The following is a 19,987-nucleotide window of genomic DNA, read 5'->3' on the forward strand; positions in this document are numbered from 1 at the left end:
TGGTCTTACACATGAAAGGTGTGGACATTTCATCTTCTTGGGAGTTGGCCATGTTGATGAAGAGCTTTGAGCAGTCGTTCATCAAAGGAACTGAAAGCCCCAGATTTGGATTTGACCATGGTACCCAGTAGTCTGACAAAACCCCCTATGAACCACTAAGGCTGTCCCAGATAGGGAGCCTCCTGACCCTGAAGACAGTCGTCTTGTTGGCCCTAGCTTCAACCAAAAGGTGGTGGGGGAACTACATGGCATGTCATCTATTGTAAAGCACTCGAGAGGTTGGAAGTCAATGGCATTCGGTGCCGGAGGTTGTTCGTAGTAACAGGACGGAACAATAAGGAAGTGTCCAGAAATACAATATCGTTTGTTCATGAAACTTACCTGTCAGATATATATATAGCTGTATTTCCCGAAGTCCGACAGAAATTAAAAAACTTACGACACACGTAGTGGGAGTCAGGTGGTTAGTACCCATTCCCCCCGCTGCTGGGAGGTGGGTATCAGGAACCATTCCATTTTCTATTCATAATTTTTCTGTCGCCGGTGTTGTAAACAACAGTTTTTCAGCACCTCCGTCTTGAATTTAGGAAACTTGGCTACTATAACTACCCCTTTTTGATTTTTGGTATCTTGACTTTTGGATCGGGTGGCTAGGCACACGTTGATTGTGGATTTGATTGATTTTGGCTTGATTTCTCTTTAAATAAGATGTCTGGTTCTAGTTTGGCTAGCGCCAGGTTTTGCACCAAGAGTGAATGTCGAGGTAGGCTACTGAAAAGCATCAGTAGACCCCTCATACTTTGTGTAAGAGTTTGCAGGGAGCATGATTGTATGTATGAAAGTCGCTGCAAAGGAATGTGAGTGTCTTTCAGATTCTTGGATGGAGAGCGTATGAGTCCTATCTTCGTAAGCTTAACGAATCGGTTTTTTTTTTTGGTAGGTTAAGGTGGTCTTCCTCCAGGAGCGTTTCAGGTAAACGTCAGGAAGTTAATGTTTCTCCTACTAACCCTCCTTTAATCACTACTCCTAACCCTGTAGTGTTACCTTCGGGGCCCTGAAACAGTGTCTGTGGAGGGTAATACGTTAATCTTAGAGTCGATTTGTAATTTAGAATCTAAAGTGCTCGCCTTAGAAGGCAAAAGTGAAGGTGCAAAGTGCAGTGACAGTGGCTCCTTCGTTTGTGGAGGGTGCGTCAGATCGGCCCCCATTTCGCCTCTGAGGCCTAGAGCCTGCCTGGCCGTTCAGACCTCCCAGGTTTCAGGGAGATGGGCAATGTCCCGAAAGTCCGCAGGAGGGTTAACGGGGAAACGCCCACCAACTCGATCTGACGTGCCTTCGGCAGTATCTGTTGACGCTACCCAGACTGCCAAGGAAGCGTTCGCGTGCACGTCTCCTCAAAGAGTTTCTCTTCTTCAGAGCTTCCTCCCCGCACAAGGGGTGGAGCTCTCAGTCAGTTTCACGCCCGCGAAAAGGAGCGTTGGTGATCGTGACGCTTTCATGTCCAATTTTTGCTCTCGAGCGGCGATCTTCGCCTGAGAGTGTGTTTCGCAGCCTTCCCGCCACAGAAGAACCGTAAAGAGTCATCTGATGATGACTTTTTTGAGCGCCCCCAGTCCGCTCCCGAGCGCGTTCTGCGGCAGTTCTTGGGAGAAGGAAGAAGGCGTCCCTTGCCCCTCGCCTTCTCACAGGATCAGCCAGTCCTCCTGACAGGGAATCTTCTCCTACTGAGAAGATCCCTGCGCTCGTTGCAGCAACAACTTGCTGATGCTCTTTCTAAGAGAGGGACGCAACCACGTCCTCTGAGAAAGGATGACAGTCTACCAGGTAAGAGATCTAGAAGGTCCCTCCTCTCCTTCTCCTCGCTCGTCTCTCTCTCCACTTTCGTCACCTGCTAGAGTTTGTGCGGCTCTCTAGAGGATGCGAAGAGGAAGTTTCACGCTCTTCGCATGAAGCGGTATTACCCGCTCGTAAGCTTGCTGTGCGAGGGCTCGATATTTGCGTGGACGCTTCGGTGCTAGTACATGATCTTGACGCTCGGTCGGACGCCAAGCGAACGCCAGTGACAACTAAGAGTGCACCAGCGGAAGCGGAGCGCGCGCAAGATGTTAAGCGTGCTTTAGTGAACGTCATACGCGCGCCAGTAGAAGCCAGGTGTGCGCCAGCGGACGCTCGGGTTGGACGTGTGATGTGGAATTTCGGTCCAGTCACCCACCAGTGTTTTTGAGGATCCTTTGGCAAGTTACTTCGGACTTAGAGAGGCACCGGAGTTACTATTAAAGAGTCAGCTTTGCCTTCCACTTCACAGCAACGCTCCTCTTGGAAACTTAGACCGGATAGTCTAGGTTCAGCCTTACTTCCTCCGACTTCACCTGTGTCGGAAGCAGAGGTTAGCGACGCTTCGGTTGAAGTTGATGATGAGAAACCGTTGGCTCCGGTCTCTTCTGACTACCAGGTCTTGACCCGCCTTCTTCAATCGGAGTTCGGAGATACTTTTCATCCTGAAGCTCCTCGCTCTCCTCCCTCTCAACTTTCTTCTTCCAAGATCAATAAAGTCTCGGGATTTGTCAGGATGAAGAAGTCCCTTTCGACAAAGAGGGCTCTTCGTAAAGCCCATGACTGGATGGAGAAAAGGAAGTCTCAGGGAACGACCTCATTTGCTCTTCCACCTTCAAGACTTAAATGGGGAAAGCAGGCATATGGTACGAGACGGGAGAAGACGTAGGCATTAGACTTCCCTCGTCAGCCCAAGGAGACTTCGCAAGCATTGTGGATGCCTCGAGGAGGTCTCACTTGTCCTCTTCGAAAGTTTCCTGGTCTACTACGGAAATGGACCACCACCTTAAAGGCCTCTCTAACGGTCTTTAACTTTCTAGATTGGGTGTCTGGAGTTCTGGATGCCAAGTCTAGGAGTTCCGACTACGATTAGCCTGGGGTGGGAGCTGTCCAGCGTAATGTCGTGTATGGACAAGGCCGTCAGAGATGGTTCGGAGGAGCTAACAGCTCACTTTTGCACAGGGCTCTTGAAGAAGAGATCCCTGTTTTGCAATTTCACAGCTAAATCCGTCTCTCCGTCACAAAAGGCAGATTTGCTCTTGCTCCTTTTTCGGATCATCTCTTCCCCAGGCCCCCCTTATGGTTAAAGAACATTGCCCACCGTCCTCCAGGAGAAGGCCACGCAAGGATCTCCTCGCACAATCTTCAAGGAGACCTGGGGTACCTTCGTCGTCGGGAGTTTCGATTCTCAAGAAATTGAAGCCCTTTCAAGGTAGTTCTTCCTCGAGACCCACCCCTCGAGGAAGAGGCACTTCCAGAGGCAGAGCCACTGCGCTTGCCAAGAACAGAAGAAAAAAAGGTGAGACAGAAGTCCCGGTTCAGTCACCGTTTGGAGCCAGGCTTCAGCTGTTTGTCCAAGCCTGGGAAGAGAGAGGTGCGGACAAATGGTCCTTAGACATCATAAAGAAGGGTTACCGGATCCCGTTCCTGAAACCACCCCCGCTGTTTACGACACCCAGGGTATGTCACCTTCTTATCGGGGAGAAAAGCAACAAGTGCTATACGATCTGCTAGATCAGAATGATCGTGAACATGCCGTAGAACAGGTCTCCGACCTGAACTCCCCCGAATTTTACAACCGACTGTTCCTGGTGCCAAAGCAGTCGGGAGAATGGCGACCGGTACTCGATGTCAGCAGCCTGAACCTCTTTGTCATCAAGCAGAGGTTCAGATGGAGACACCTCAGTCAGTGATGGGAGCCTTAAGACCTGGGGATTGGATGGCTTCACTAGCTCTCCAGGACGCGTATTTTCACGTCCCCATCCACCCCCAGTCGAGGAAATACCTGCGGTTTGTCCTGAAAGGAAAAGTGTTTCAATTCAGGGCTCTCTGCTTCGGACTCAGCACTGCTCTGATGGTATTCACCCTACTGATGAAGAACATTGCGAGGTGGCTTCATCTTTCCAAAGTCAGGATCTCTCTCTACCTGGACGACTGGCTCATACGAGCCTCCTTGAAAGACCAGTGTCTGGAGGACCTTCACACGACCTTGTCTTTAACGAAGTCCCGTGGGGCTTCTTGTAAACCTCCGAAAAGTCACATCTGACCCCTTCTCAGTCTTTAGTCTATCTGGGGGATTCAGATGGACTCAGTGGCTTTTCGGGCTTTCCGTCCCAGGGGCGACAACTAGATTGCATAAGCAAAGTGTCAGCCTTTCTGGGGAAAGAATCATGCTCGGTGAGGGAATGGATGAGTCTGCTGGGGACCATTTCCTCACGGAGAAGTTTGTTTCCCTAGGGAGGTTGCACCTCAGACCTCTTCAATTCTTCCTGGCAAACAATTGGAAGCACCAAAACGACTTGGAATCAATTCTGGTGTTATCGGAAGAGGTGAAGGAACACCTAAGATGGTGGACCGACCCTTTGAAGCTTGCATAGGGTCTTTCCCTCAAGCTTCAGAGCCCCGACCTAGTGTTGTTCTCCGACGCGTCTTCCGCGGGGTGGGGAGCAACACTGGGGGGAGAGGAAGTGTCAGGCACCTGGAGAGGGGAACAGGTGTCCTGGCACATAAACCTCAAGGAGCTGGCAGCAGTTCATCTGGCGCTCCAGTTCTTTCAGGACGAAGTCTCCAGCAAGGTGGTGCAGATCAACTCGGACAACACCACAGCCCTGGCATACCTCAAGAAACAGAGAGGAACCCACTCTCAATCCCTGTTCTTCCTTGCAAAAGTAATCCTGTTATGGGCGAAAGCACACGATGTCTCTATCCTGACGAGATTCGTATCGGGTAGAAAACGTCCGTGCAGATCTCTTCAGTCGGCAAGCTCAACTGCTGCCGACGGATGGACCCTTCATCAGGAAGTATGCCAGAGGTTGTGGAAAGTTATGGGGATGTCCGCTCGTAGACATCTTCGCAACTTCCAGGACAATGAGACTTCCGCTGTACTGCTCACCAGTTCTAGACCCAGGAGCAGTAGCAGTAGACGCTCTTCTTTGGGACTGGACTGGACTAAACGTATAAGCCTTTCCCCTTTCGTTCAAGATCGTAGGGGAGGTAATAAGGAAATTCGCGGCATCGAGGGAGCGAGGATGACTCTCATCGCCCCCTTCTGGCCAGCGACCAACTGGATTCACAGAGGTCATGTCTTTCCTAGTAGACTTTCCGAGGACTCTGCTTGCCTCCAAGGATAGATCTACTCAAACAGCCCCACTTCGAGAGTATCACAAAACCTCCCCGCTCTGAGTCTGACTGTGTCAGACTATCCAGAAGTTGGCCAGAGCGAGGGGTTTTTCAAGATCTGTAGCTAAAGCAATCGCAACGGCAAGGAGACCTTCCTCTATTGCCGTATACCTATCCAAGTGGGCTGTTTTTCGGAGCTGGTGCAGGTTAAGAAAGGCATTTCCTCCACCTCTACTTCTGTGAGCCAGATCGCAGACTTCCTTCTCTACTTGAGGAATGAAGTTCGCTTAGCGGTGCCTACAATAAAGGGCTACAGGAGTGTCTTTCTGTAGTCTTTAGCATAGAGGGCTGGACTTAGCCAATAACAGAGACCATGATCTCCTGAAATCTTTGGAGATTTTCGAAGGTATCTCAACCAAGAGTTCCTTCTTGGAACTTAGACATTGTTCTTAAGTTTCTGATGTCCAGCAAATTTGAACCGCTCAACTTAGCTTCGCTTAGAAACCTTACAAGGAAACACTTTTCTAACTGCTCTGGCGACGGCGAAGAGAGTTAGTGAGATCCAGGCTATAAGCAAGCATGTTGGGTTTAAGAACTCCGATGCAGTTTGTTCTTTAAGCCCTATGTTCTTAGCAAAGAACGAAAACCCTTCCAACCCTTGGCCCAAGACATTTGAAATCAAGGGTTTGACTGTCAAAGATATCGTCGTGAGCCAGAGAGAGTCCTGTGCCCTGTCAGGGCTCTCAAATTCTATGTAGACAAAACGAAGGACTGTAGAGGACCTTCGGGCAACTTGTGGTGCTCTGTCAAGAAGCCTGATCTTTCCATGTCGAAGAACGCGCTTTCTTTCTTCTTGAGAGACACCATTAAGGAAGCTCATTCCACTGCAGTGATAGTGACATGAATCTTTTAAAGTGAATGCCCACGAGGTGAGGGCTATTTCGACCTCGATAGCCGTTTCACAGAATATGGCACTCAGTGACATTTTGAGGTGCCACATATTGGCGGAGCAACTTGGTGTTCGCTTCACACTACCTGCGGGAGGTGAAAGCGACATACGAACATTGCTCGTCGCTTGACCATCACGTTGCTGCAGACACTGTTTTGGGGGCAGGAGGTAGCACTCAACCTATCCTTTAGTGGTTAGGTGAGATTTTAATTGTGTGTGTTTTTTGGTTGTGGGGTCGACTGCCCGAGGCGGATCTCCCTCTTTTAGTCTAGTTTAGTGGGATACCTTTGGTAGACTAGGCCAGGTGGTTTTTTACTTCGTTGCCCTCATGGTATGGTCAATGGTCTAGTCACATCGTGGGTCACGCCCCCAGTGACAGATCATCTTGACTGCACCAGCTTATAGGCTCTACCTCACTGGCAACTCTAGTAGCACAAGCAAGACTTACGTGGCAGTAACCACGAAGCCAGCTATGCTAACAGGTAAGGAACCAAGATATCAATTATCTGCATGTATATGTTTTCCTAAAATTCTATTCTGTCTCTTCCCACCACCAAAGGTGGGATTCAGCTATATATATATCTGACAGGTAAGTTTCATGAACAAAATGATATTGTAATGATACAATAAAGCTTGTTCATACTTACCTGGCAGATATATATAATTAAGTACCCACCCACTCCCCTCAGGAGACAGTGGAAATAAAAATTATGAATAGAAAATGGGAATGGTTCCTGATACCCACCTCCCAGCGGCAGGATTGGGTACTAACCACCTGACTCCCACTACGTGTGTCGTAAGTTTTTAATTTGTCGGACTTCGGGAAATACAGCTATAGTATATATATCTGTCAGGTAAGTATGAACAAACTATTGTATCATTACAATATCATTTTTGGCTAAGAGAAATGATCAGGAATGCCTACATGATAGAGGACAAGGGGTCAGATAGCCAGGAGATAAGGGTAGGGCTCATGACATTAGATGCTTGAGTGCTTCTTTGGCATTCAAGAAGAATATGTCTGTGGAGAAAATTCTGAAAGCTGGTGTTTGGAAATGCCAAACGACTTTCACTTCCTTTTATTTAAAAGACGTTGCCCATAGATCCTTGGATACCTTTTCCTTGGGTCCAGTGGTGGCGGCCAGCAAGTGGTATAGCTCATCCAGTACCCCTGACCGGTCAGTTTGTGTCTAGTCTAAGATGAAAGTATGAAAGTAGAATGAATGGGATGACTGGTCTTTTTTCTTTACTACTTTTCTTCCTGCTCCTTTACCTACGGCAGTATAGAGGAGTACCATCATGAGCTGGAATGGACTAGATGCAGGTAAGGTGGTTAGCCATACTGTAAAGTTATGTTAGAGTGTTAGCCATACTGTAAAGTTATGTTAGAGTATAGTATTTTTTTCAGTAGCAACACACCCCTCTCGGTAATAAGGAAGGGAGGGGTGATGGTAGATCCAGATACAAGGGACATGAGTGGTTTATGAGAAATGGAGGGTTCCTCTTTTTTCCCAGTTTGTAAACCATGGCATGAATAACCAGCACCCAGTTGAGGGAAACAAATATGATTTCCTTAATATCTTTGGTTCAAAGGTTTATAGTCCAATCTTATTTTACAATAATGCCTCCTAATATTCGGAAATGGATTAGGGTGCAACTCCACAGTCAGTTAAAGTGAACTTATCTCCCTCCAATAAGTAAGTCTATCCTAACGTTAAGACCGAAGGTTTGTTTCGTATATGAACAAATGGCAAATTTGCAACTAATTTGTATTTTTTCATAACTAACAAAAACCTGAGGTCTTACAGTTAAAGGCCCACCTCGAACCACCCCTCTAGCAGTCTAATTGGGTTAGAAGTATAACTGGTGGGTTGGTCACACGACGCCGAGGGCATTCTGGGTATACATGTCCCATGACCTGGTATAGATGCCAACAGTCCCTAGATCGCACAAGTTGAATTTTAATTCTACCGGTTTCCAGCTTGGCACTAGTTAATCCTAATATTAAGACCTCAGGTTTGTTAGTTATGAAAAATACAAATTAGTTACAAATTTGTCATTTTCTATTGGCCCTTTTCCCAGATCTCTTGTCTGTAACCACTCCTTTACCCAGTTCGCTCACTTCCAAACCCAACAACCCAGTTCACTCACTTCCAAACCCAACAACCCAGTTCACTCACTTCCAAACCCAACATCATAACCAGTCTCAAAATTTTAATTGTTTGTTGAATCGCTTTCACAGCTAGCCATGTCTTTGAAGGTCCTTATGGATGGTAAGAGAGTTTTTGGAGCACCCCAAGGCACCTGTCAGTTGTCTGTTGACCGCCCCGGTAGCACCTATACAAGTGCAGTGTTTGTTTGAGTGGCTACCCGGACCGCTGATTCTCCAAGATAAAGGTCAATGACATACCTAAACCTGGGAGGAGTCAAACTGGTAGCCTAAGGGAGGTCCGTTGGGGGTCTCGTTGACAGAATGTATATTTCCACGTTCCTGTACACCAGGAATCACGGAAATTCCTAAGGTTTGTCTAGGAGAACAAAGTGTTCCAATTCTGCGCACTGTTTTGGTCTATCGAAGGCACCACAGTTTGTACAAGAGTTCTACCCCCTTAGCAAAATGGCTAGATTTGGTGTAAATAAGGATATCCTCTTATTTCTATGATTGGTTCCTTTGAGCCCAATCAGAGTTAAAGTGTTTGTAGGACCTCCAGATAACCTTTCTGTTAGCTTGGGCTTTATGATAAATACTTAGAAATCTCAATTAATTCCTACTTAATAGATTATGTATTTATGGATGATAATTATAATAGACACTTGGAGTTTTTGGGTTTCTTCATCCTTGAAAAGAGTAATCATGTCTGAAGTCAGTCAAGTTTTTCCTTCTAAATCAGTGAGTCTTCTATGTACATTATCATCAATAGATAGTTCGTTCACCTGGGCAGACTTCATGTAAGACCGCTTCAGTATTTTTTTAAGAATAAACTGGGACAGGAAGATGGTCCCAGATTCTGTAGTGTTCCCAGTGACTCCCAAAATAAAGTTACGGTAGATCTAAGTTGGTGCAGTGTAGAACGAAGAATTTTGGAAGGGAAATCCCTCATTCCAGTGAGCCCCAACATAGACTTTTATTCATGCATCGAAACTAGATTGGGGAGCAATCTTATGAGACAAGGAAGTCTTGGAAAGTGGTTCAGTAACAAGATGAATGGCATATATAGTCAAAGAATTGAAAAGCAGTACTCCTAGGCTTCAGTACTTCAGGTCGGAAGTATTCAGCAAGGTAGTAACTGTACACCTGGACAATACGACTGCCTTGTCTTACATAAAGAACCAAGGGGGAACACACTTTTTCCCTTTACGAGGTAACAAAATATCTTTTGGCATATCGAAATCAGGAACCCAGACCTTTCTGACTCGATTCATTCAGGGAAAAACGCATTCTGGCGGATGAACTGATCTGCTCGAAACAAATCTTGCTGACAGAATTGGGACCACTAACTCAAGTTTGCCTGGATCTCCGGAAGTTATGGGGAACATTGATCTTGGATCTGTTTGCCACATCAAAAAACCTTATGCCTCTCCTCTGCTTGCTAGTCCCAGATCTGGTTGTGTGGGCAACAGATGCAATGCTTCAAGACTGGTCAGGCAAACACCTCTATACCTTTCCACCTCTTGAGTATGATCAGGCAAGTAATAAACAAATTCCAGAGGTACCAGAAAGTGTCCATGATTCTAGTAGCACCCTTTTGGCTGACAAATGAGTGGTTCCTAGATCTGATAGAACTCCTAGCTAATTTCCCAAGACTACCGCCTCAAAAGACTTGGCTTCTTGAACAACCCCATTTTTGGCGGCTTCTTCAGGGTTTGTCTTCTCTGGCCTTGACAGGGTTCTTGCTATCAGAGACTCCTGTGCAAGAAAGGCTTTCCAAGACCAGCTTCTCAAGCTATCGTCAAGTGCCGACGACACGCCTCTGATAAAGTATATCTGGCAAAGTGGGCTATCTTTTGACCTGTGTTGATGCATAATTGTGAACATGCCCAAGAAAAAAGCACAAGAGAAGGAATGAAAGCTGCTGCACTGGAGAATGATTGCAATGGTTTGGGCATGTTATAAGAGGAGAGGAGATTCTGTATGTAAAAGAACCATGAACATGGAAGTACCTGGAACAAGGAGAGGTAGACCAAAAATGAGATGGAGAGACAGTTAACAGGGACATGTAGGAGAAGAATGTGAGTGAGGTTATTGGTGCATGAATCGCAGATGGAAAAAGACTTTACAACAACGGCCCCATATAAAGATGGGGGAAAAAAATTAAGTGAATTAGGTCTTTTCATGATCAGGAAGAATACAAGTAAGGATTTCTATGTTTATTTTTTTTTTTTCCCAGATAAGTTTTTTGATATCCATTTCAAATATTTGACCACTGTAAACACACAAGCATAGCACATTTCTCATTTCACCTTAAACAGAGAGGAAAGGTTTCCTTGTAAATGTCTTTTAACAAGGAGTAGTGCCATCAGGTGCACCATAGGCATTACTTGAGGTTCTTTACAGCATACCCTTGGCCCCTGGCTGCAAATCCATTTTCTTTTACTTTACCTCCTTTCATAATATGTTTCTTCCATCTTAATACTTTCCAACCTCTCCTAACAGTTGATTCATAGTGCAACTGTGAGGTTTTCTTTCTGTTACACCTTCCATACCTTTTACTGTCAATTTCAGTTTCAGTGCTGACTGACCTCATAGGTCCTAGTGCTTGTGGCTTAAATCCTATAGTATTCAGTTCAGTTCAATTCATAACTAGGGTTAGTTGTTCTCTGCTTGCCAGCTTGGCTATGGAAAATCTTAATCACCTGTATTCTGTTGAGAAATTCTTGGCTTGCAGAAGTACTTACCTGCATTTGCTGCAGAATTGTATGAAGCAACTGATCACGCGTTATACGAGTATATGATTTAATAAGAAATTGAAGGAGGATCTTGTTTAGGGATTAGATGACAAACCTTGTGTGTGACTTCTGCTGAGTGGCATATTTGTGCTGAGTATGTGAACTTCACAGGATTCTGACTTGGAAATGTTTTTGAAATGGATGGTGTGCTTCTGGAACTACAAGCATTGTAGGATCAGTTGATGGGAGACTGTGGCATTAACGAATAAAAACACAACCTTGATATTAAGTCAACAAGCAAGGGAATAGTCTCCTTCACGTTGTAGGTTGGCAATGGAGGTTTTTATGTAGACGGTTTGCCACCTAACAGCTATCAGTCAGATGCATCTCAGGCTGTTGGAAATTGTTAGGTGATCAGTTCCATTGCTAGGGGAGGTCATACAGATGGAGTGGTCCCAATACTATCTGCAAAGTGGTGAAACTGAAGTTTGGGAATCCTTGGTTATTGACATGTTATGATAATCCCACTTCTTAGGACAGTTATAATCTCTCCTTTGACTCATCCCACATTTTTCCTGTTCCTGAAAAAAAAAGTAATTGCTTACCAAGTGAATGGGTCCATCCTCCACCATCTCATTTGTCTGCCACTTGTTAATTACTTTGTTACCAAGCCTCAACAACAGTAGATTTTGCCTAAGCAGAATCTGGTGGGAATCTATTGTAGGTAGCTTCGGAATTTCCCATTCCATACAAGATTCATCACTATGTTGTTGGATAAAAAAAAATGTTCCAAAGGATTAGTAGTGGTGGATACGTGATCTATTCTGAGTGGTTTAGGTGGGAACTTTCTTGCGATGCATGATAGGTGGGTACTTATCATAAAAAAATTATTGGCTCAAGCTGGAAAAGCCAAAAAGAGTAAGTGCTGTTTGTTTGTAATGGGTAACTGAATTTTGCTGTGATTCTTAGGTGGAGAGACACATTCTTTCTCTTAATAATTTTCTTTTTATTCTAGGGACAAGCAGTGCTACAAACTGGTAAGCTGCCAGCGGGTCAGATTATTGCCATACCTACCAAGCAAGGTCAACACAGCATCCAATCTGTTCGTAAGTTTGGTTACCAGTACATTGCCTGTTACTTGCAATTTCTTAAAAATTGTCAATGGAAATATGCTCTGTCAGTTCTGTTAGAATTCCCCACATGTATTTAAATAGTTTACAACAAATTAAGACTAAATGCGTCACTAGGTTGAAGCGAGGTCTCTGACTCTTCCACCTCAGCTACATATTGGCCAGATGCCACAGATTCCTTGCATTTACAATTTTTGATTGTTTTTAACCGGTTTCCATCTGGCTCCAGAAGATTTATCCTAATGTTAAGACCGAAGGTTTGTTAGCTGTAAAAAATACAAATTAAATAAGAATTTGTAAGTTTTAATTGTTTAACTCAATTTTTATTGCTTATGCACATTAACATAAATATTTTTCTGGTTGCTGTTATATAACAGTTGAGATGAGGTGATATTTGAACTTTTGATCATTTTATTCATTACAGATAGTCCTTAGCATAAAGAATATTTTAATTTGAAAGTCCTTTGCTTAAAGAATATTTTAATTAGAAAATTCATAAGCATTCCATAAAGCATGTTAAAGTGATACTAGGCTGCTTAAATTGGGTAAATTTGGTCTCTACAAATAAGTATTTTAAGCACAGACCATATGTCTTTTAAAGAATAAATATGCAAAATACTTGTCTTTACCACAGCACAATCATGATGGATGCACAAGATGAAACGCTCATTACCTGAAGCTTAAGCTAGGGAAGTATCACACAGGACAGGAATAGATAGCACACCAGCACTAAATGAGTTTATCGTTGGTATGAGTCTGTTTACAATGCTTGACTACTGATCTCAAGGTCTGGTTCAATTCTCTGCCCTTCCAACACAAAATCAGAGGAATTTTTTTTATGGTGATAGAAATTCATCTCTTGTTGTGGTTCGGATCCCACAATAAGCTGTCCCGTTGCTACGTAACTAGTTGTATCTAATCCTCTGGCCAACCCTAGGAGAGCTGTTGATCAGCTCAGTGGTCTGGTAAAACTAGATATACTTAGGTTAAATGTACTTAAGTCATTAACTTCTGTTTGGTGGAAGCTGCTCCTCTTTCTTTCACTAATTATTTTATCTAATTTAATTAAGAGAGTCTCTATGCTAGATTATTTCTTGACAGCTGAACTTTGGTATATCAGGGAAATACCTGACATTAGATTGGTATGTTTTAAGATATTGTATGGACAGCTCTTGAGTTGCATTGTATTCTATGAATGAGCTAAGTTTTTATGATCAGTATTGGTGAGTTAGAATGGTATGTAAAGATTATATGTCAGTTTTTAAAGTTAGTCAGTATTTTATTGTTATTTTTTTGCATTTGTGAAATGTTGGTGTTATTTATTGTTCATATGCGAACAAACCTTTAGTCTTAACAATAAGATAATTTCTTGCGCCCAGCTGGATCCTGTTAAAAAAACAGATGAAAGCGAGGAATCTTGTGATATCTGGCAACGCATGCATAAATCGGGTGAAGAGTGGTCAAGGACCACTCACCTACGCCACCGCGTCAGTCTTTTCTATAACTGCCCTGGCAAGAGTTGTGGTTAACCTCTCTTGGCCTTTACCTGGTTCATTGCCCGTTTCGCTTGTGTTTAGTGTGTGTGTGTGTGTTTGGCTGATATTATGGCTTCTTCTGGTCCTTCTTGGCCTTGTCAACGTGTGCGCCCCGGAATTCCAGGTTTTCCGTGTTCTTGTTTTTTGGCTTCAGCGGCGACCGATCCCCACATCACTTGTAGTAGGTGCTGTTCTAATTTTTGTACTATAACGAATCCTTGCACGGAATGCTGGGCATGGCCTAAATAGCAGTAGAAGTCGTTTTATACCAAGAGAGAGCATCGGAGGGTTTAAACTCTTCCTTCTTGGGAAGGTTTTTCGCCTCTTCCCGATGCTTAGTCTCCTGCAGTATTCACCCCCCATAGTAGCGTTGTTCCTGTTTCTCCTTCCTTTTCTTCCACTGATTCGTCGCTGGAGGTATCGGGAGGCCACCAGGCTGATTTTTGTAATGTCGCCCCTTCTTCTTCGGGAGTTAATTTGATTCCCGGGAAGGGGGAGGCTTTTTCATCATTCTCATTTATTCCAGAGTCAGAGGCATCCAAGATGGTGACGATTTGGAAAACACTCGGGCTAGGGGGTCCCCCGTCCTTGGAGGGGTAGCTAGTGCCCTTTATGGAAGCTCGCTAACCCCCTCCTCAGGCTGGCCAGGCCATCCCCCCTCCTCCCGGCCTTGTCTTCATGGGTAGCCGAGGCCAGCCATCTTGTATTGCTCCACCAGTGACTGTTTCCGCTTCTTCAAGTCGTAGGGAAGCCGTGGCGTCAGCCCCGTTGATGACGTCACTGGATCTGTTGTGTATTCCTCTGCCAGTGGCGTCTGATTCCCCTTCACACCAAGGGGAAGCCGTGACGTCATCACCACTTGTGACGTCACTCCCAGTCATCTCCTCTGCACTGCCTCTCTCAGCTGTGACGGTCATCTCTGCCGCCAAGTTCGCTACATCTCCCTTCCATGTCATCGGAGCCTTCTCTTGCAGATCAGTCTGAGGTTATATGCCCGGCAGTGCTTAAGAGGTTGGACTGTTTTGGATGCTAAGTTGGCTACCTTTTCGGTTGGGAGGACTGGAAGAAAACGTGTTGCTTCGTCCCTGCCTCCTGCGAATAGTCGCATAAGAAACCAGTGCTGTCTTCCTCTTCCTCTTCCCCCTCGATGCCACGTTAGCATATCAAGCGTTGGAAGGCTACGGACTTAGCTCTTTCTTCGCCTACGAGGGAGGAACAACGCGGACGTGTTCTCGAGTGTTGGTGTTTTGGAGAGTGTTAGTGTATCTTTCCGTGTACAATCTGCAGTGGCTGTTTCATCCTCTGCATCGAATTGCGGGCATGTTGCAACCTCCCCCGTCCATGCACATAGCGAGTGTGTTGCAACCTCCCCTGTCCGTGCACATGATGCAAGTGCTCCTTCTCCAAGGCCTATTCGTCGCCATAAGGATCTCAAGGCACCTGTCAAGGGGTCGATGGTGTTGAGCGCGGAGTTGGTGCAGCAGGAGTGTTTGCCTGCCCCTCTCACTGGTGCTTCTAAGAGTTCGACTCTGGGGGATTCTCCTTCGATCTTGAGTGTTCGGGATTCCTCTCCAACTCATGTTCGTATGTCTGCCACGCCCGTGACCATTCACGGCCACTATGTTAATTAGGTCATCTGTTGGAGGCGTTATGTCGTGATGTTCCTAGTGTTATAGTAGGTTTGTCGTCTCGGGAGCCGATGCTTGGACCCAAACCAGACAGGTTAGTTGATGTTTTGGGCTGTTTGGCTGCTGATCCTTCCATTAAGTTTAATGGGTAAGGTGCCTTAGAGGAGCCTACACATCCTTCTCGTTGTTGGTCTCCGTTGCCAGAGCAAGAGGAGGGAGACACACAAGAGTTTTTGTCTTCCTTTTCGGAAGTTGTTGATCTTATTCGTGGGTTCAACAATTTGGAAAGTAGGACTCAGGCTCGGTCGTCTTACACTCCTTCTTGCTTGGAAGACTTAGCGGGAGGTACGCAGGATCCCAAATCATCTCTTCAAGCTACTACCCCCACCTCTCAAGAGGCAGGAAGTACTATGCTACGAACTCTGCATTTTTGATGTCGTGCCATCTTAACCAAGACGTCATTCGTCTGAAGCCGGGATTGACTTTGGGGCAGGTGAGATCGGTGGCTCCATCCTTGTCTCTGCAAGATGCCTCAGCATTGGAATCTACAGCAGCCTCCATGTTGCAGATGGTTTCTTGGCTGGACTTCTGTTCAGTGGTCATTGCCAGGATAGCTTCTTACAGGTTCCCAGAAGGGTTGGTGAGTGCATCCTCGCTTGCCAGTCTGTTGCAGTCCGGAGGCAAGGTGTTTTCGTATATGACTCGCCTTAGTGTCAATTTATGGGCTAACCTTCTTCTGATTAGAAGAGACGCAGCTTTGTCTAGGATGAAGAGATCAGTTGACACGGAGTCCTTGCTGGCATTGAGGAACAAAGATCTGTTGGAGTCCCAATATTTGTTTCCTTGGACCGAGCTGACACCAAGACAGACTGGTGCACCAGGCCGTGTCTAAGTCGGAGTCTCGTCCTCGGAGACGTCCGGCTCCTCCTCCTCCCCCTGTCCAGCATTCCCAGATCTGCTGTCGTCGTTGTCAAGAGGTTCTGAGGGAGATTCCCCCTTGGCGACATCTGTGTCAGCCCCATGCGGAAAGGTTCCACCAGTTAGTAGAATCCATGTCTCTTCACAGTTGGAGGCTATCAAATATCTCCTCCAAGCGAGAGGCTTTTCTCAGAGAACAGCAGGGCATATGTCCAGCAATCTCAAAAAGTCAACCTCCGCGGTTTACCAAGGCAAATGGGCGATCTACTGTGATTGGTGTCATAAACGGGGTTTTTTCTCTACTTGCAACCTCTAGCGAATAGCAGAATTTTTAACCTTCCTCAGGGAGGAGAAACGTTTGTCCGTTTCTGCCATTAGAGGCTACAGGGCAGCCTTGAATTTAGTGTTACGCCTTAGAGGTATTGACGTCTCCTCTTCCTGGGAACTTTCCTTGCTAGTTAAGGGGTTTGAGCAGTTGAGTTCTCCTAGAGAGCTCAAGCCTCTTGACATGGGATGTTTCCTTGGTTCTCAAGAGCTTCACTAAGAGTCCATACGAGTAGCCCAGAACCAGAAGGTGCTAAGCGCCACCCCGACCAAAACCGATATTATCACAGAAACGGTCCATCATAGGCACAAAAGTTTTTCTCGATTTGGATTTGGCGCTTTCTGGCCTTGCAATATGGTAGAAATCCCTCAAAAGTCAATGCAAGTTTTGCCTGAAAAATTTGTAGCGCATGGCGGTTAAATTCTTAGAACCAGAAGGTGTCATCTCGCATCCCTTCCCTTCACCACTCAGTCCAGAATCCCCGGGAAAGCGGTAGCCAGTCACAGTGCTTCGACAATGAGTGAGTAGGCGTCTCAGCCAATCATAGCGCAATACGCTTTCCTGAGCCAATCAGCGCACATGAAGCATAGCGTCACGGGATGCGGCAGAATGTAAACAAAATTTACATTTGTTTCTCATACACGAAACAAACCTTCGGTCTTAACATTAGGATTTACTAGCGCCAAGCTGGAAACCGGTAGAATTAGAATTATACACTTGTGAGATCCAGGGACTAATGGCATCTATACCAGGTCACGGGGCATGTATACCCAGAATGCCCACGGCTAACCTGTGACCCATCAGTTATTTTTCCTACCGCCTTTAAGATAAGACGTGTTACTGTCTATCTCATTTAAAGCCGGTTTTTCAGTTTGCCCGTTCTTTATCCATTTCATTTTTATTTTTCATTTCCTTTTCTTTCTCCAAGTGTGATGATTGTGTGGTAAGAGTGTATACGTGGTATGATGGAGAATTTTGCCTCAACATCGGGATCGTCTACCGCTTCGAAGAGGAGACAAAGGAAATGCCCAGGAGTCAGTGGCTTTCCATGTTCTAGGTTCCTAACTTCGGTGTCGACGGATCCTCATCCAACGTGTAGTAGGTGCAGGGAAAACGCATGTAACGGTTACTAATCCGTGTTCTGTTTGTCGCGGTTTGGTCGGTGGAACAGTGGAAGAAGTTCTATGGGAAAAGCCAATACAAAAGAAAGGGGTGACGCTATCTTTGGATGACCAAACCTTACCGGCTTCTTTTGTATCGGTAATAAACCAGACTGCTCCATATGTTTCTCCACCTGCTTTTGAATTGTCTCATACCCCTTCGGTTTCTCCTAGCGGTTCTGTATCGGAAACGTCAGGAGGGGCCTTGGGTAATTTTATGAATAATTTGCACTCTCCTTTGTTCCCAGCAAGTAGAGGGGGAGATCCGCCATCTTTGTTCCAGGCTCCTGCTACTCAAGCGCATAGGTTAGATGGTACGTGGTCAGCGCTAGGCCTACCAGGCGTACCAACTTGGATGGTCTGCTTGCGCATTATATGACGTCACGGTTCCAGCATGGGTCCGGCAGCGCTGAATGTTCCTCATACCCCGGCTTTGCAATTTATGGGAATTAATGCCGCTGTTTCACCATCCCACTCAGTATTTACAGCGATGCAGAACGTGGGAGGTAATTTGGCAGCAACGTGCGGTTACCAGCAGAAACCTCTCAGTCTCTCCTACGAGAGGGATGACGTCACAACATACGTCACACTCTGAGATGGCAGGCGTGATGACGTCCACCCGACCGATTCTCGTCCTTTTTTTTCGCTGCACCCAGACGCTAATACGCCTTCTGATCCGTCAATGCAAACTGTAATGCAGAAATTACAGGATATAGAGGAGAGAATGAATAAGAGAGACAAAAAGAAAAGTGTGATTCGCCTTCTTCGTCTTCTTCCTCTAGTTCGGCGTCATCGCTAAGTCCGATAACGTCACGGCGAGCGCCAGTCAAGCGTTGGAGGAGGATTCGGGAGCTCCTAGCGGATCCTCGGCCAAGAGGAGAAGAATCAATTCTTCCTCTTCTTCGGACCAAGACTGTCATTTCCAAGTCAGCAAGAAGGTCGGAAAATCAGTGGCTATTAAGCACAAGGTTGGCAGACGAAGCCGTTCGCAAGAGTCCGAACAAGCGAGAGAGGTGACGGCCGGCGAGCTGCGGCCGAGGCGGAGTTGCCAGTTCGGATCGCATAAACTGCGATACCTCTGGTAAAATCGACGTTGGCGGCGAAAGGTGCAGCAGAGGATGGAATGCAGGTCCCAGTTTTCGCCCGTAAGGCCGTTCAAAATACGTACGAAGGACGATAAGGCTCCTATTAAAAGTACGAAAAATAGAGAGTTGGCAACCTCGGCGGATACGTTCGTGGAAGGCAGTGTCCGTCTGGATAGAAGGCCGAGGCCGGGCTCGCCGACGCTCGAAAACGATGCCAATGCTAATAGAGACGAACTTACCTCTGTCTTAAGGGAGCCTTCATCTTGGAGATCTAGACGAGATTCTTGCTCTATATCCGTGAGCAGAGAAAGAGTGAGACGTTCTCGTTCCCCTGCTGACTATCTGGGATCGAGCCAACAGCGGCCAGCAAAGATCAAAGAGACCGCGGCCGTAGGGGCAGGCGGCCGTGGAATTCCGGGCCGTCTGTCAGAAGATAGAGGCGAGACAACATCTCTCGTGACGGAGAGTGGTACACTAGAGCCGGAGGAAGGAGAAAACCAAGAGTTTCTGGCCTCGTATGCAGAGGTTATTGATTTGATTCGTCAATTCAATAGCCTTTCGGAGAAGACAGAAACACCGGCCAGTATGCTTCCTCCTGGAATTGACATGGCGTTTGGACTAAAGAGGGATACCAAGGTGTCGTATGAATTGCCTTGTTCGAGTCATGCGGAATCGGTCTTGCAACACGTAACGCAAAGATTGCAGGGAGGGATAATTCCTTAAGATCTAATAGATCATTTAAATTTATTCCCCCTCCAATGATAAAGCAAGGAAATATTATACGACACCGAAGGTCCCTTTGCTGTCTAGACAAATGAACCCTAATGTTGTAAGGTTAAGGCCTGGATTAACCTTGGATCAGGTTAAAATGGAGTGCCCTTCGATGACGTATCCAAGAGGCTGCCACGTTAGAAGCAACAGCTTCTTCTGTCTTTCAGGCTGCGTCCTGGTTAGACCTTTGGTCAACAGCAGTGGCGAAAATTGCATCCTCGGAAGCAACAAGGAAAGTAGTGGATGAACCATTGTTCATTAGATTACTACAGTCAGGTCCAAGGCGATTGCGTACCTGACTAACGTAAGTGCCAATGTTTGGGCAATATCCTGCTAATGGAGGAGAGATGCAGCATTGGCTAGACTAAGCCGCAATGTGGATTTGGATTCCCCTGTTAGCAATGAGGAATGGGGATATCTTGGAATC

The 19,987-nt window shown here is 46.0% G+C and overlaps 2 protein-coding genes across 2 annotated transcripts in view; one reads left to right on the forward strand and one right to left on the reverse strand.

Annotated features, from left to right (window-relative positions):
* The window catches only part of LOC135212886 (uncharacterized), a 42,832-nt gene extending 30,599 nt beyond the window's left edge, over positions 1–12,233 (forward strand). Inside the window, exon 3 of the mRNA XM_064246641.1 lies at positions 12,024–12,233. Coding sequence (XP_064102711.1) covers positions 12,024–12,218 — 195 coding nt within the window. The 3' untranslated portion in view covers positions 12,219–12,233. The remainder of the gene's footprint in view (positions 1–12,023) is intronic.
* The window catches only part of LOC135212806 (transcription factor Dp-1-like), a 185,900-nt gene that overhangs the window by 119,040 nt on the left and 46,873 nt on the right, over positions 1–19,987 (reverse strand). The window lies entirely within an intron of this gene.

This window comes from Macrobrachium nipponense, chromosome 41 (assembly GCF_015104395.2).
Source record: "Macrobrachium nipponense isolate FS-2020 chromosome 41, ASM1510439v2, whole genome shotgun sequence".
Taxonomy (NCBI): domain Eukaryota; kingdom Metazoa; phylum Arthropoda; class Malacostraca; order Decapoda; family Palaemonidae; genus Macrobrachium; species Macrobrachium nipponense.